At 43.1% G+C, this 16214-nt stretch overlaps 1 protein-coding gene across 2 annotated transcripts in view; it reads right to left on the reverse strand.

The window, feature by feature from the left end:
* The window catches only part of ZNF236 (zinc finger protein 236), a 110755-nt gene that overhangs the window by 30472 nt on the left and 64069 nt on the right, over positions 1-16214 (reverse strand). Inside the window, exons 20-27 of one of the 2 annotated variants that reach the window (XR_010323427.1) lie at positions 14991-15273; positions 12710-12813; positions 10191-10556; positions 9419-9564; positions 9086-9326; positions 8502-8681; positions 5520-5675; positions 3688-3928 (exon numbers count right to left, since the gene is read on the reverse strand). Coding sequence is in view for 1 of the 2 variants with exons in the window: in XM_064294380.1 (XP_064150450.1) it covers positions 5520-5675; positions 8502-8681; positions 9086-9326; positions 9419-9564; positions 10191-10556; positions 12710-12813; positions 14991-15273 (1476 nt within the window). In the remaining variant the exon portion in view is untranslated. The remainder of the gene's footprint in view (positions 1-3687; positions 3929-5519; positions 5676-8501; positions 8682-9085; positions 9327-9418; positions 9565-10190; positions 10557-12709; positions 12814-14990; positions 15274-16214) is intronic. The other variant, XM_064294380.1, reaches the window with a different exon arrangement.

Genomic DNA, 16214 nt, shown 5'->3' on the forward strand with positions numbered 1-16214 from the left:
GCTGGCTAGAACCACACCACAAATCACATACCCACGATTCTCATCCAAATGGCATTAAAAAAAAAAAAAAGCCAAAAATGAATGAGATTCATTACTCCTTAGACAGGAAAGAACACAAAGCCTACCCTAATTTCTGAAATAAAGAAGGCAGAGAGCTTCGCCCCCTCCCCAGATAAACGTCTCTGACTCTCTTGGTTCCTAGTGAATCAAAAGGTTCCAGAGCCACGCAGCATGAGGGGGCTAAGCAGAGCACGGGGGCCTGTGACCTCCTTCAATCCACGCGATGCCTGACGGCTCCAGGCAAGTTCAGGGTTCACGTTCCAAACCAGCGTGGGGGATGAACCTTTAATAGCGCCCTTAGTCCAGCGGGTTTTCCGGAAAGAGAATGATACCAGTTCAAGTGGAACTACCCTCAATATGATTAAAAAGAAAAAAATTGAACATTTCCTAAGTACTCAAATAAGTTTTTAAAAGCTATAATTACATTTGTTTAATATTTATAGCTCTTAATTACATAAAAGATGTGCTTAAAGCTCTGAAGGCCACAGTTTTCAATTCAAAATAAATAGCCTTAACTTGAAAATTAGAATCCAATATTTAAGTGAAGATTGTACCTGTCCAGTTTTATTTCCTATTTTTTTCTGAAACCACAGTTCCCCCAGGACACATTTGATTGAGTCTAAAGGTCTTCTTTAAAGGATTAATAAATGCTACATGTTCCTCAAACTCAACACTACCTTACATCATCATTGGGATGAGGTTTTGTAGCTTCTAAGAAAATCCAGTTATAATTCTGGAAGGTTTCATAAATAGAAAGAAGCAAGAGCCTTGCCACTGATTCCCAAGCATCAAGTCCCAGAAGAGCCTCGTTTAATCTCAAAACAACGTCACCTCAGTTTTAATTCTTACTGGGGTGACTTTGACTCCAAAATAGATACCGCCCGCGAAGATGCAATACCCCAGCCACTACAATGGAGACGGGATCGGCTACTCAACAACTAGCACCTATGGACTGTGCAAAGCACTCAGAAAGATCAAGTGGAACAGTAGATAAGAATCTCTTCCTATATCGAGGAGCACCCAAAGGTACCAAAGGAACCTGGGAACGTGATACAACTCACTGCTCATATAAAATCACTCGTGTACTTAAGAATAGCTGCTGTAACAGTAATAATACACAAACGTTCTTTAATTAAGAATTCACCTTTTACTTTACAACAGCACTGGATCCCTTGAAAAATATTTTCTAAAAAAATAAGGTACCAAAATTTAATGTGTGAGATAAGCTAAATCATATTAAAAAATAATAATACTAAAAGCAATATCTCAGCTAGCTCTTTAAAAAAAAAGTGTCTAAAAGAAAGAAAAAAATTAAGTCAGCAAAAAAGGTCTGTTTTTCGGGACTCCTCACTGGCGTGTCACGTAGCACCTTGAGCACACTGATGGGTAGGGACAATGCTGCCCTGAGAGAACCTCCCCCCACCCTCTCTATGAGACTCATCAATGTGTATCTGAGGAGGCAAGTTTACAAGGAAGACTACTCCGTGCCTAACCCACTATACTCTGGCCAGAGTACAGCAGTTTAAAGAAATACTCGCAGCCAAAACAGACCCTTGGAGCTCACATATTCTCATCTTGTCCATTTCTCCATTCTGACCAGAACACCCCTGATTTTGAATTAAGGAAGCCACTGTACCAGCAAACATCCAGGTCCAACAAGCAGCACAGGAAACTACTCCATAGAAGTCAGAACAGCTAGACTGCCATTGTCTTTCCATCAATTTGCCAAGGAGTAACTACAAGTTTCAAGCGGAGCTTCCATAAAGATACAGGATTCCATGGCAGCCAGTTTAGTCTTCAGCAAAGCAAGCAGGGGCCAGCTTTAATTCCTACAGTCTCCTGAAACGAGCAACTCAAGGCTTGAACTTTTTCTTCAGTTCTTTCAGCTTGAGAAACGCTGAGCATATTCTTCCCTTTTGGTTTTCCATCTCCAGCTCTTTGCACATGTCATTATAATACTTTACTTTGTCTTCTCAAGAGGCCCTTTGAAATCTTCTGTTCAGTTCTTTTACTTCATCAATTCTTCCTTTTGCTTTAGCTGCTCGAAGTTTGAGAGCAAGTTTCAGAGTCTCCTCCGACATCCATCTTGGTCTTTTCTTTCTTTCCTGTCTTTTCAATGACCTCTTGCTTTCTTCATGTATGACGTCCTTAATGTCATTCCACAACTCGTCTGGTCTTCGGTCACTAGCATCCAAGGCATCAAATCTATTCTTGAGGATTCTATGGGGAAAATATTAAACGACGCAGGAAGCATCAAAAGAAGATGGAAGGAATACACAGAGTCATTATACCAAAAAGAATTAGTCAATGTTCAACCATTTCAAGAGGTGGCATATGATCAGGAATCAATGGTACTGAAGGAAGAAGTCCAAGCTGCTCTGAAGGCACTGGGGAAAAACAAGGCTCCAGGAATTGACGGAATATCAATTGAGGTGTTTCAACAAACAGATGCAGTGCTGGAGGTGCTCACTCATCTATGCCAAGAAATATGGAAGACAGCTTCCTGGCCAACTGATTGGAAGAGATCCATATTTATGCCTATTCATGAAAGGTGATCCAACCGAATGTGGTAATTATAGAACAATATCATTAATATCACATGCAAGCAAAATTCTGCTGAAGATCATTCAAAAACAGCTGCAGCAGTATATCGACAGGGAACTGCCAGAAATTCAGGATGGTTTCAGAAGAGGATGTGGAACCAGGGATATCACTGCTGATGCCAGATGGATCCTCGCTGAAAGCAGAGAATACCAGAGGGATGTTTACCTGTGTCTGACTGACTATGCAAAGGCATTCGACTGTGTGGATCATAGCAAATTATGGATAATGTTGCGAAGAATGGGAATTCCAGAACACTTCATCGTGCTCATGAGGAACCTTTACATAGATCAAGAGGCAGCTGTTTGGACAGAACAAGGGGATACTGATTGGTTTAAAGTCAGGAACGGTGTGTATCAGGGTTGAATTCTTTCACCATACCTATTCAATCTGTATGCTGAGCAAACAATACGAGAAGCTGGACTATATGAAGAAGAATGGGGCATCAGGATTGGAGGAAGACTCATTAACAACCTGCGTTATGCAGATGACACAACCTTGCTTGCTGAAAGTGAAGAGGACTTGAAGCACTTACTAATGAAGATAAAGACCACAGCCTTCAGTACGGATTGCGCCTCAACATAAAGAAAACAAAAATCCTCACAACTGGACCAATGAGCAACATCATGATAAACGGAGAAATGATTGAAGTTGTCAAGGATTTCATTTTACTTGGATCCACAATCAACAGCCATGGAAGCAGCAGTCAAGAAATCAAAAGACGCATTGCATTGGGTAAATCTGCTGCAAAGGACCTCTTTAAAGTGTTGAAGAGAAAAGATGTCACCCTGAAGGCTAAGGTGTGCCTGACCCAAGCCATGGTATTTTCAATCACATCATGTGCATGTGAAAGCTAGACAATGAATAAGGAAGACCAAAGAAGAGTTGACGCCTTTGGATTGTGGTCTTGGCGAAGAATATTGAATATACCATGGACTGTCAAAAGGAATGAACAAATCTGTCTTGGAAGAAGTGTGGCCAGAATGCTCCTTAGAGCCATGGATGGTGAGACTGCATCTTACATACTTTGGACATGTTGTCAGGAGGGATCAGTCCCTGGAGAAGGACGTCATGCTTGGCAGAGTACAAGGTCAGCAGAAAAGAAGAAGACCCTCAACAAGGTGGATTGACACAGTGGCTGCAACAATGAACTCAAGCGTAACAACGACTGTGAGGATGGCTCAGGACCAGGCAGCGTTTCATTCTGTTGTACATAGGGTCGCTATGAGTCGGAACTGACTAGACGGCACCTAACAACGACAACGACCTGAAACGAGACCCACAACAGTATGACAGTCATTCCCTCTGCCCACACACAAGAAATATCCTCAGATCTCAACATGCACCAGGCAGAAGTGGGAATGATAATAAACACAAAGTTTAGGATTAGGAATCTAGAGATGGTGAGTAACAATGCAGTCTATGCTTTGTATAAACAGTGTGCTAAGTAACTTCAGTAGTACATGATCTGACTTGGATACTTACCCATTGTAGACTAAATAATAACCTGAAATTCTCAGCTTTTATCAGCTAAAATATAAAGCAAAATTCTGCTTCATTGAAAAACAAAACAAAAAAGTCTTCTCTTATTTCAAATTAGTAAGTAAAAGAACTAACTTCTATGACAGAGTATGTCATAGCCCCAAAGTTAAGCAAACAAACTGACAGATGAGCAGGGTTAGAGTGAAGTGGCCATGGTGGGACAATGGAGGACAGAAGTGCTTCAGCAGACCTCATAGTTGGCACCAGGAGTTGAGAGGTGAGATCTGCCTGGCCCTACAGCTATGTGACCTGGACAAAGCTCTTGGCCTACTGGGCCTGATGCCATGCTGTTAGTCAATGAGAAGGAGACACAACGCTGTCCCTCCGCTTCCAAGTGGTCCACTATTCTCAGATCCTGGCCTTGTCTCACACGTGCTGCTTTGTGTGAAACATCAGAAGCATCCCTGGCCAGGCCGAGCTCCCTGGTATGGACACACTGGGCACTGTGATCCCTCCTTTACGGGTCATCCCAGCTGCAGTTTCATGCCCATTTGTGGGAGTCTTGAATCAATGCCTGCACCCTGCTAGCTTCTAAGATCCAAAACATAGGGGACCACATCTACTTTGCTCAGTACTGTATTTCCAAGCTTACTACAATCCTACCACGTGGCAGATGCTACCGTGTTTTATTGAATGAAGAAATGACTGGATAAGAAAGCACTTCAATAAGCATTAAAAAAAAAAGCCTTGCTTTTGAGAATACACTTGAACATTAAAAATTTTTTTCTCAAAAAATTATCTAAAAAGTTGGAAAATAAGGCTAAAAAGTGAATGAAATCTCTAGGAGACTGAGAAAGCCAGAAAGATATGTTATCTTAAACTTTTAACTATTATGAATCTGTGACTTATTTTACTTGAGCTTGTTTGCTAATGAGCAGTTTACTTCTGATAAAAGCCTGTACTTCAAAGCCTGAGAAAGCTGCCTTCTTTCAATTTTGTTATCCTGCTGCCAGCTGGTGGCAGCAAATTCACCCTGCAGGACAAACAGGAAGGATCCTAGCACTGGGCCAGAGAGCAGCCGCTCTGTAAACAGGGGCACTGCATGCTAACTGCACACTGATGTGCATATTTCAGTAAAATTACTTATTTCTATCCCTGAAAAGGTAGAATTGTTAATCGGTTGATAACTCTGGAGAGAATTCTGTAGCCTAGAATTATACCTAAGCCACTAAGTGTTGTTAACATATACATAACTTATACCTGTATTTTACACATTTGTCACCGGAAGGGTTTACTCTTCCTCGTTTACCGTCTGCATCACCTTGTAACTGTGACATCTTATAACACCTTTCTTGGCTAGATCATTAGCTGCATACCTGAGGAGTTTAATGTTGCACTCTGTGAGAGAAGTTGATCATTGCTTATTGTTAAGGTGGCACCTGTGGACTGATTGTTGATTGCAGGTGCTGACAATCGTATGCTTCCATTTAGTTCACTACTCCCGTTAGAATTGTGTTGAATAAGATCTTGACCTGAATGGAAATTAATATTGTGTTATCTGAAGTAACATGCACATTTACATACTATAAAGTGTGTTAAAAACAGAACGTTCTCAAAACTTTCATTTTTAATAATATACATAAAAAATGAAAATAAGAGCATGAAAGACATTTTCCTAAGTGACAGTATCTCTTCATGCTTTTTTGTAAGCTGTTGGAGGGTGTCTCATATGCTCCTTAGAATACTACTTTAACTTAAGACTTACACATTCTTGTTGAGTCAAACTTTCACTGCAGTGAAAACATCCCCAAAGGTAGTGGACTGCCAGATGTGGCAAAACTGTGGCTCAGTGAGTTGAAATGACATCATGACCAGTACCAGCACCTCCCTGACTGGTCCCACTTAGCAGCTTGCTGAAGTCACCCCACCGTGAGTCTCTGCTGCACAACCCAGTGACGGCTGCTCGGACCCTACAGAGTGCTCCTGCCCCACAGAGCACTCACAGACATGCACTAACGTGCCCATGACATTCTCTCACCAGCTGCCCAGGTCAGTTTTACCAGCTTTCATATAATTCCAACAATAAACAAACAAATGGCTTCTGAAAATAAAAACACTGTTGATATTTCAATGAAAGCCAAAGTGAATGATTTGGAAAGGCTTGATAAAGACAAGTTACTTGAAAAAAAAAAAAAAACTGTGGTCAAATGCCAAATCTGGTGTAAGACAACTACAGAAAACTGGGGGAAAAGGATCAGAAAGGAAAAGAATTCTGCACTCTGCTTTGTAACTACCGAAATTCTCATGCTACATTAAAGAAATAGAAATCAGAAATGAAGTTATGCCTTCTGGGCATGATTTATGGGGGAAGAAAATGGCAGAACTCTATCAGCAGAGCAGACCCACGTTTGAGGGATGGGTGGATGACGTTCGGAGCGCAGGTATCCCTTTCTGATTCCTGCTTTACGTAGCTCAATATTATTTCATAACTGCACTGAAACATCAAGGGGGAGGATTTTTATTGTATATGCACAAGGTAATTTGGAGAGGCTGAGAACTATCCTTGCCTTCTGTACAACGTTTAATTTTTCTTCCTGCAAACCCTAAGATTTTTAATTGCTAAAAGTCTACAAAGCTGAAAAATACTTGCATTCTCTAGTATCTACCAGCACTTATAATTCTGTACATTAATGGACAAAAAGAACATCCTACAAAATAACTGGAAGTTTCTCTAGGATTGCCAGGTGCATAAATGAAGTGTTTCTCTACAGCTTTTTCTAAACGGGTAAGAAAATGCTAACTGATGAGTCACTACAGCTAATTCTCAGTATCCAGAGAAGAAAACAAGAAATGTAAAGCCCCAAATTTGGGCAAACCTTATTTCATGAACTAATTCAATGTTTCCTCCTTGAATAAGCCAAATTAAAAAAAAAAAAAACACAGTGTGATATTCATCCACACTTCTGAATATTCTAATAAGCAATAAAGTAACCGACTGGCCAGTAATAGGAAAACAGGAGAATCGGAAGCACCACCCACCAACTGAATAGCACATTTTCTGAACCAGCTGTATCTGCAGGGGACCTAGCACAATGCCTCGTATATCAGGGCACTAAAAAATAATTTCATCTGATCAACAAAATGACTGTATTAAAATAACTCTCTTATGTTTCCCATGTTAAATATCAGATACGTATAATTTAAGAAGGGAGGTTACTGAATTATATGAAAAATACAGTTGTTGTCAAGTCAATTCCAAATCATAGTGACCCTATAGGACAGAGTAGAACTGCTCCATAGCACTTCCAAGGAGCAGCTGGTAGATTCGAACTGCCAATCTTTTGATTAGAAGCCAAGCTCTTAACCACTGCACCACCAGGGCTCCAACTAATGAAGTTCGATGTTAATTTCTGCTGAATTGCAGCATCTAAAATCATTGTGTGTCATTCAAAAGCAAAGCTCTATCTAAAAATATCTAAAAATATTTCCTCAAATTACATATTAAAAGGAAGAAAAGTTTTGGTTTATTCCTGAAAAATTTTTCTTTCAATTCCAACAATAATTTTTGCAGAACACTCTTCTGGATTAGCCTTTTGGTTGAGTTTATCTCTCATTCGGCTGGTCAACACCCTGCCATGTGTTTTAAGGGGAACATGGCTGTGTCCCTCACACCAGAACTCCAGGGGGTGACTGCGATTCCAGCAAAATGTTTCCTTGTTTTTAACAACCTCAGGGGTTGCTATGAGGATTAATCAAACTCATGTTAAAAGAGTCAGCGTTTGTAAATGTTAATAGAATAATTCCTGGCACATGTAAGTGCTGCAATTTTTGTTGCTAACTTAAAACATGATCCTTGGTTAACCTGGGGGGGTCTCAGCTCAGAGCTATGCAGGCAAAGCCTGGCTTTAAAATGTGCTCTGTGCAAACTCAGAACAGAGTGCCCTCTCTCAGGTCACTGGCCCAGAAGTTTGGGTCGACGACATCAAGTGAGCCATTCATCGACTTTCCCGTGCACTACCAGATCTCGGAAGTTTCTACAAAATCCAAGTTACATTCTGAGGGGATCAGGAGGGCACAGTGGGGTTCATGATGTCCTGGTGCCCACAGTTCAAGCCAGTCGTGTTCCTTTCGTTCAACAGAATACAAGCGGTATTGTGAAGCTATAGTTTTCTGCTCTTTGCTGAACAAAATATTGCCATAAAGGAAAAAGGACCTTGCTCAAACTGGAAATGACAACAATCATCCTGGAATTCTCACATGTGATCACAAATACTTCCTGTACACTGAGTGTTGTGGAAAAGGGGCGCAAATGAGATAAACTGCAGACAAAAGGCAGTTTGAGACGTGATGTGACTGACCTGATATCGTGAGGGTGATCTCCTGCGGGGACCCCGAGGACGATGTAGAGGAGGAACCGGCTGCCTGAGCCAGCACCTGGCTCAGGCTGGAGTTGTTAATGGTCAAGGTGATCTCATGAGGACCATTGGATGTGGACACGAGCCCCTGAGAAGTCATCACCTGAGAGAGATCCTGGGCCCCTGGTCGTCAGCAGAAGCAAAACAAAGGCAGGCTTTAAAAAAGAATTATCTCCTTTTCATGTCAAAAATATTTGAGTTAAATGATTAGTCCAGAAAGTGGAAAGATAAATGCAGGTACATGGTGTAAAGAGAGAGAAGAGAAGAAAGAATAAACATCATCATCCTGACTCCTTAGTCAGGAAGCCAATATGAAGGGTGATTATGTGGAGGTGGCGATCTACGGGCAGTCAATGAGTAAACATCACTGATGATAAGAGCTTGTTTTACTCTTAGGGCACTGCACTGATCTGCTGAGCTTTCTAAAGAGCAGGAAATGACTTCATCATGTCCTGCAGTCAAACATGGGGCTGTAAGCACAAAACTGAAACACATGCTGTCAAGGCAAACAAGGGTGTGGACCTCACCACTGCTGCTGGTGGTCAGCACAGAGTCCTGCTCAGACAGGGGGCTGATGGTCAGATTTGCCGATGTCACCGAGGGCTGCAGGGACAGGCCCGAGATGGGCTGGATGACCACACTAGCTGGGACAGCACTCTCTGGGGTCTGGAGCGAGCCGCTCTGCGGGGTCAGGCCAGGCTCCCCTGTCAGCTGCTGGGTAAGCACATTACCCTGCTGCAGAGTCTGCTGCAGAAGACTCGGGTCGATCTGCAAAGCAGAATGGAGGTTCACAGTGAAACGTCATCTTTATCTGTAATGTGAACTCTATCGAGACATGGAACAACCAGCAGGTATCATACCTGTAAGGTAATGTTGTTAATGCTGGAGGCATCGATCCCAGAGATCTGGACATTTGGTCCAACCAAGTTAGCAGCCAGCTGTAACTGTATGCCCTCGAGGGTGGCCAGACCGCTGTCCGTCAAAGACACTGTCAAGTCCCCACCGGCTGGCCAGAGAAAGGGAAAAGGAATGATGGAAGTTCTCAAATCTAAAATAGCTCATTTTTACAAAGGGATGTTTAAATACGTTCTTGTCTACATTTTATCAATACGATCTAATGAATGAATACAAATACTCATTTTACACCATACACATGCATTACTTAATTTAACTGTGAAACAAACCCTGTGAAATAGACAATAATACTATTCATTTTAAACACATCAGGAAAGCAGGCTTGAAGAGATTAAGCTAAATAGTGGAACAAGTGGCAGAGTCATCCGTGCACCACGCCTCAGGTTGCTTCAATGAAATGAAAACTCTGTGGATCACTATGGTCCAATCTACAACCAATCATGGGGACAACACAGGACCGGGCAGCGTTTTGCCCCATTGTGGATGGGGTCAACGTGAGTTGGGGCCACCTCAACAGCAACTTAGCAGGTGTGATGGAAGAAGGATGGGAAATGGGAAACTACTTCTTAAAGAAGAAATTTCCATTTTTCCAGCTGTCTTCTATGAGGGAAAACTTGTGTTGCTGACAGTCATTGCTGGAACGTTACTGGAATCAGACAAAAGGAAAACGCCACGTACAACGACTGACTATTCTGCAGGCACCAGCTCAGCACTCACCAGACACGGAAGCAGGAAGAATCGCCTGGCCTACCAGCCCTTGCTGAAGCAAATTCTGATCAAACTGCCCAGTAAGGACAGAGTTGTTCATGATGAACACATTGGGGTCCGAGGAGGAGGTGCTGAGCAGGCTCACGGGCTGCAGTCCCTCAGAGGAGCTCCTGGTTGCGGGCCGCCTGGCCTTCCTGGGGTCGGGCTTATAATGGAACTGCATGTGTGTCTTCCTGCGCCCAGAGGTGCGGAAACGCAGCTCGCAGTGTGGACACTTGAAGGGCTTCGCACCTGTGTGCAGACGCATGTGAACCTTCAGGCTTCCCTTTGTGGAGAAGGCGTTGCTGCAGACGTGGCAGCTGAAGAGCTTCTGACCTGCGAAAAGGAGACAGTGGAGATCAGGGGAGCTGGACCTGCTGCTGTACTCCAACGCTCATGGCCACAGGGACCGCTGTCCAGGTGGACGTGCCGAGGCCACCAAGAACCCCTTCCACCTGTGAGAGCTGTGTGATCGACGACTGTGCTAGAAACGAGAAAGTAAGAAGAAGTGCCTGGTTTACAATTTGAGTTGCCACAAACTTCAGTGTTTACACACCTTTTTTTTTTATATATACAACATTCTATTGAACCCTGGCTGGAGTTCTGGATTTACACTGACCCTGAGCTAACAGGGAATTCAGCAGCAGCTCAGCTTCGCATTCCTTCACTGCTCTTTCTAAAGTTTTACAAAGGTCATGTTAACGTCTCAGCATTTTTATATTCCCTTCTACCAAAGGAAGGCACAAAAGTACAAGCCCAGCAGAAAGGACATTTAACGTGTAAAGCAAAACAGTGTCAGGGACCTGGGAGTATGGGTCTACTTCAGCACCAGCTCCACAGACACTTGGTTCTTGGGAGGATCACAGGTCTAGGAATGGCCACAGAGCTCTGACTTCTGTGTGCCTGATGTTGCCAACCCACATTCAGCCTTGAGGAATCTCCAGAAGTAGAAAAACGTCCTGGTTTCCTTTTCCCTCTATGGAACTTGGGTAACAACAGCTGATGTCTGTCAACACGTCCTCCCACTGCCAGGCAGGACTGGTGAAGCCACCATCCAGGCACTGCCTGGTGTCTTCAGGGGTCACTAGACCACCTCAGAGTGGAGAAAGGTGCTGAGAGGTCTTTCCACTGAGACTCTCTTTTCTACTACTTATCTGTGTGAGCCTACACCGGGCTCCAAACATAGCAGATGGCAAAGCCACCGTCCAGGTACCGCCTGGCATCTTTGGGGGTCCCTGATCACCTCAGAATGGAGAAAGGTGCTTTCTACTGGGACTTTCCTTCTACTCCTTATCTGTGTGAGCCTACACTGAGCTCCAAACCCAGCGGACAGGTCTTTCCACTAAGACCATCCTTTGTACTCCCCACCCATGTTAGTCTACACTGGGCTCCAACTCCAGCAGACAGTAAACTATCGTGTACAGAGTGTAGCATGTGCACACCTTCCTTGGGCACCCCTGAGACACAGACTAGACTTTGGGCCACAAAAGCAATTGAGGCCTGGCTCTTCCTGACCCTCCACTGTTAACGACTACACAAGGGAGACAACCACATGAGCCTCATGAGACAACCAAAAGTGTACATAAAAGAGAGCCACAGTAAACACATTAATGTGCCTGCTTACTTAGTTTAAAATATTAACCCATCAGAAAAGAGTAAGAAGGCTTGACACAAATGAGTGACATGCAATTTGTACTCTTTTTTTCAATTCTGTTCATAACCAAAAATTAAGAATATAAATTGATTTGATGGTCATAACAACAACATTGTCTGAGAGTTCACTACGTGCTAAACACTTTCTAAGTGATTTAAAGGTCGTAACGCATTTAAACTCCCAATGGGGGAGGTACTATTATTAGCCCAATTTTACACCTGAGGAAATGGAGGCTCAGAGAACTAACTTGTCCAAGGACGTACAGGTTAGAAGTGGAGTCACCAGAATTCAAACTCGGGCAGAGATTCTGGGCCTGCCCTCTTTGCCACTAGGGTACACTGTACAGGATTCGAGAAGCAAGGGCTTGGCATGTTCTACTTAGTGCAATTGACCTTGGGTTCCTCAAATTAGATGAAGGGTAGAAGGGCATGAAAGGTGTCTATTCACTCCTCCCTTTACGAGATAAATATGAATCAGAAGAATTACTAATAACTATCAGCAGATTTGCTAAGCCCTCACACAAACCTCAGCAAACTGATTTTCTTTGGCCTAAATGAGGCTAAGAGGCTTTCTTAAGAAAAATATTTAAGCTTCAGTATGAAAATAAGACAATCTATAACTCAACCTTGAGACCTAATCACTTTTTCTTAGCATTATTTAGACCATTTTCTCTGTCAGGAGTCAAAAACCATTCCTTAATGTATCTCAATTTTGAAGTTTTCTATAATTTTGGAAGTGTTTTTGTCTGCAAAACATTCAGGAACAGAGAAATGTAAAATGCTGTAAGGTTTCTGAGCACTGACATCATTACTGAACAAAGGTGTTTGTGACTCACCTGTATGAGTCTTCACGTGGCAATCAAGCGTGGATTTCACAGTGAAGCTCTTCCCGCACTCATCACACTTGTATGGCTTTTCTCCAGTATGGATTCGGACATGCCTAACCAAAGAGTGTTGCAATTTAAGTATTCTTCTTTTTAAATATATGCACATTCATAAACAACCTCATGACTTTAAATTCCTAACTACCCATAAAAATAAAAAACGACGTGTTACTATGTACGGATTAAATTTGTCCAAAGCTTTTTAAGCTTCACTGCATGCAAAAACAACAACAACAAAAAACACCATAAGCAAATCTAAAAGACAACAAAAGTATTCAAATGAACACACGACCAATTTCCTTTAAAATCCAAAGAGCTCTTGTAAATCATGGTAGAAAAATGGACAACGCACAGAAGAAGAAATACAAAGAGCCAGAAGACATGAAGAGGTGTTCAACCATGCTTAGAATGAGGGAAAGCAGACAGGATAACAACGCATCGTTTTCCCCTGTTGGTTTGATGGCGACAGCCTGGTATTAGCTGGATTGTCTGGAAGAGGCATGTCGGAGACTTTGATTGGCATAGGTGGTATGACCCTGCTAGAGGCATCTGGCAGTCCCTACCAGTACGTGATCCAGATACATGACACGGCATTCTCTTCCAGCAACGAAAACCTGAAAACTAGATGCCCATCGGCAGGGGCCTGGTACACTGATGTTGGTACGCGCAAGCAGAATACTGTGTTGTCGTGAAAAAGAATGAGATGGACTTACATACAGGTCCTGACAAGGAAATTTGCCTGAGACTCAACAATATGTAAAGTAAAACAAAAACACAAAACAAGACTGCAGAACTATGTTTAAAGAGTATGGTGCTGTTTACGTTACATTTAGGCTAATGCATGTGCAGACATTTCTGAAAACAATATGTAAGCAACTGTCCATAGTGGTTCTGTCTGGGGAACAGGGCTATCTCCACACCACACCCTCCTGTACTGTGTTTTGTTTTGATTTACCATGATATCTTCTGAGTAGATAGTAAGGGGGGCAGAACCTTGAACTTTTTTTAAAATGTAGGCTCAGACAAGAAAAAAACAAATTCGCTTTTCAGCTACCTGACTCATTTTTTAAGTACTGCTAGCGCCTCCCTCTTGTCATCCTCAAGGAGAGCCTCTCAGTACCCAGTGATGACAGCACAGTTTCCTGCCTCCTCTTTGCTTCCCTCACTGGCGCCAGCCACCACCACCCACAGGCCTCACAGACCCACAGTGGTAGCCCCCAACACCTCCACGCAGCACCCTGGCCCTGTGAGCTCCCACCAATGAACAAAACTCCCCTACCCACCAGGCCCTCTGCTTGCCCAGTGGGACTTCTCTCCATGAAACATCTCATGCTTCCTCACGCTGCCCTGGATCCTCTGCTGGCTCACCCTTCTTTATCTTAATCCCCAGCTTGGTTCACACCACCCACTTCCTGTATCCAAGCTCCTGAATGCAGCATATGGCTGGGCGAGTAGGACAGGCTGCTCGCCACTGTCACCCAGCCAGCTGCCAGGCTTCCTCTCGTCTACTCTCCCTGTCTGCCTCTAGCTCAGACTGGACGCTTTCCCCAGGCGCTGTTATCGGGCTGATTTACAACTGACCACACGCTGCCTTGTTCAGTCCAGTGCCCTGGCTCCTTACAAAGATTGGTGGACCTCTGAGGACTGTACCTGCCGCCATCAGCATACCTACATAGCCCAGCACCACGTCATGCTTGATAAACAAATACTTCCCAGATTTTCAGTTGTATTTTTTTCTTTGTTTTTTAACTGCTACCACAATCATACAGAAATAAGCACAATCTACCGAGAAAACAAATTTTCCAACTAATATTCTGAATGAGCTTAACCAAAAGCATCTGCAGTTATACATGCTTAAAACCACTGTGGTTAGTTGCCTTCAGGTTGATTCAACTCGTGACACCCCACATGTGCCGAACAGAACTGCTCCATAGGTCTTCAAGGCTGTGACCTTTTGGAAGCAGATCGCCAGGCTTGTCTTGCACAGGGCCTCTAGATGGGCGTGAAACACAACCTTTTGGCTAGTAGTCTAGTGCTTCATCATTGGCCCCACCCAGGGACTCCTGCTTAAACCCTTGCTCCAAGAAAATGATTAGCCACTTAAGTGGCCTCCGCTTCAGAACAATGCTGAGTGCACTTAGGTCCTCAGTGCAGTGAAAACCGTCAAAGAGCACACAGAACAGTTTCAAATGTCCCAAACCGACACCTGAGGGAGATCTCGCACGTGTCTCACCTGACCAGGTCACTGGGCTTCTTAAAGCTTTTGGGGCAGTAGGTGCAGCAGTTGGCGTATTTTGGCTCTGCTTCGAGCTCAGCCTGCTTGTCTTTCATCTCGCTAATGCGGTCCTTCTCCGCAGCAGACTGGACGAGAACCTTCTCAGAGACAGTGGCGCTTTCCCTCGGCCGAATTTTGGCTAATTGAGCCGTTTCTTCCTCTGTGAAAGTGATGACCTCAGGACGAGATTTTCTAGATGTGTTCCTCTCGGGACTTTCTTCCTCTTCCTCCAGGTATACCTCTAGATAAAGCACATGACATCTGAATGAAAATCCTGATTCTAAATAAAACACAGGACATCTGAATGAGTACCCTGATTTCTGGCATACCTCCAAGTAAAACACACGACAGCTGAATGAAAAACCCTAATTTCTAGCATACCTCCAAAAAAACATATGACTGTATAATAAAAATTCTAATTTCTAACAAAACCAATAAAGCTAAACAAGTTGGTAAGGCTAAAATTAGTAACTGAACTGAGTTATGCTGAAGATGGTAGTGCTTTAGAGGAGAGCATGGAAAGTGAGGAAATGCCTTAGGGAGTGACTGCTGCCATCGAGACATGCTGGTGCCCAAGATCCACTGCTGGCCACGATGTAAGCCCAACAGTGAGGCTGGTCACGGTTAGTGTCCGCACAAGCTAGCTATGTTCCTAACTATGGGTTTCCATTTCTTCATGTGGGCAAAGGAAGAGTCATTATCAGGTAAAGAAAATCAGCAGCCCACAAGAGGGAGGCCAAATTGGCACACTAGTAAACAGCTCCTAATGTAAAAGGCTTACTCTAAAGAAGAAAAAAGAGCTTCAGAAATTAGATAAAAAAAAATATATATATATATTTTTTTTTTTAAGATAGATGTTTATTTCCTCAGGGAAAAATAAGGATATGTTTACATTGATTAAAAACATGAATAAGCTGCCATTAAAATGAAACGGAGGGAAAAATTGGCTGGAAAGGGGAAGTCTCATTATTGAAGAGATAACAAAAAAAACAGAAACACTAAATAGCAGAATGGACAGAGGTTAAAATCAAGTTAGTGAATTAAAAAAATCAACCGGGTAATTTTTCTTAGAACATAAATAATAAAACAGTAGACAAGAGGGAAGGAAGGCAGAGAAAGACAGAAAGAGGGAGTGAGAGAGAAGGGGAAACAGAAAGAAAAGGTACGACATGGAAGACAGAG

The sequence above is a fragment of the Loxodonta africana genome, chromosome 11 (genome assembly GCF_030014295.1).
Source record: "Loxodonta africana isolate mLoxAfr1 chromosome 11, mLoxAfr1.hap2, whole genome shotgun sequence".
Lineage (NCBI taxonomy): Eukaryota > Metazoa > Chordata > Mammalia > Proboscidea > Elephantidae > Loxodonta > Loxodonta africana.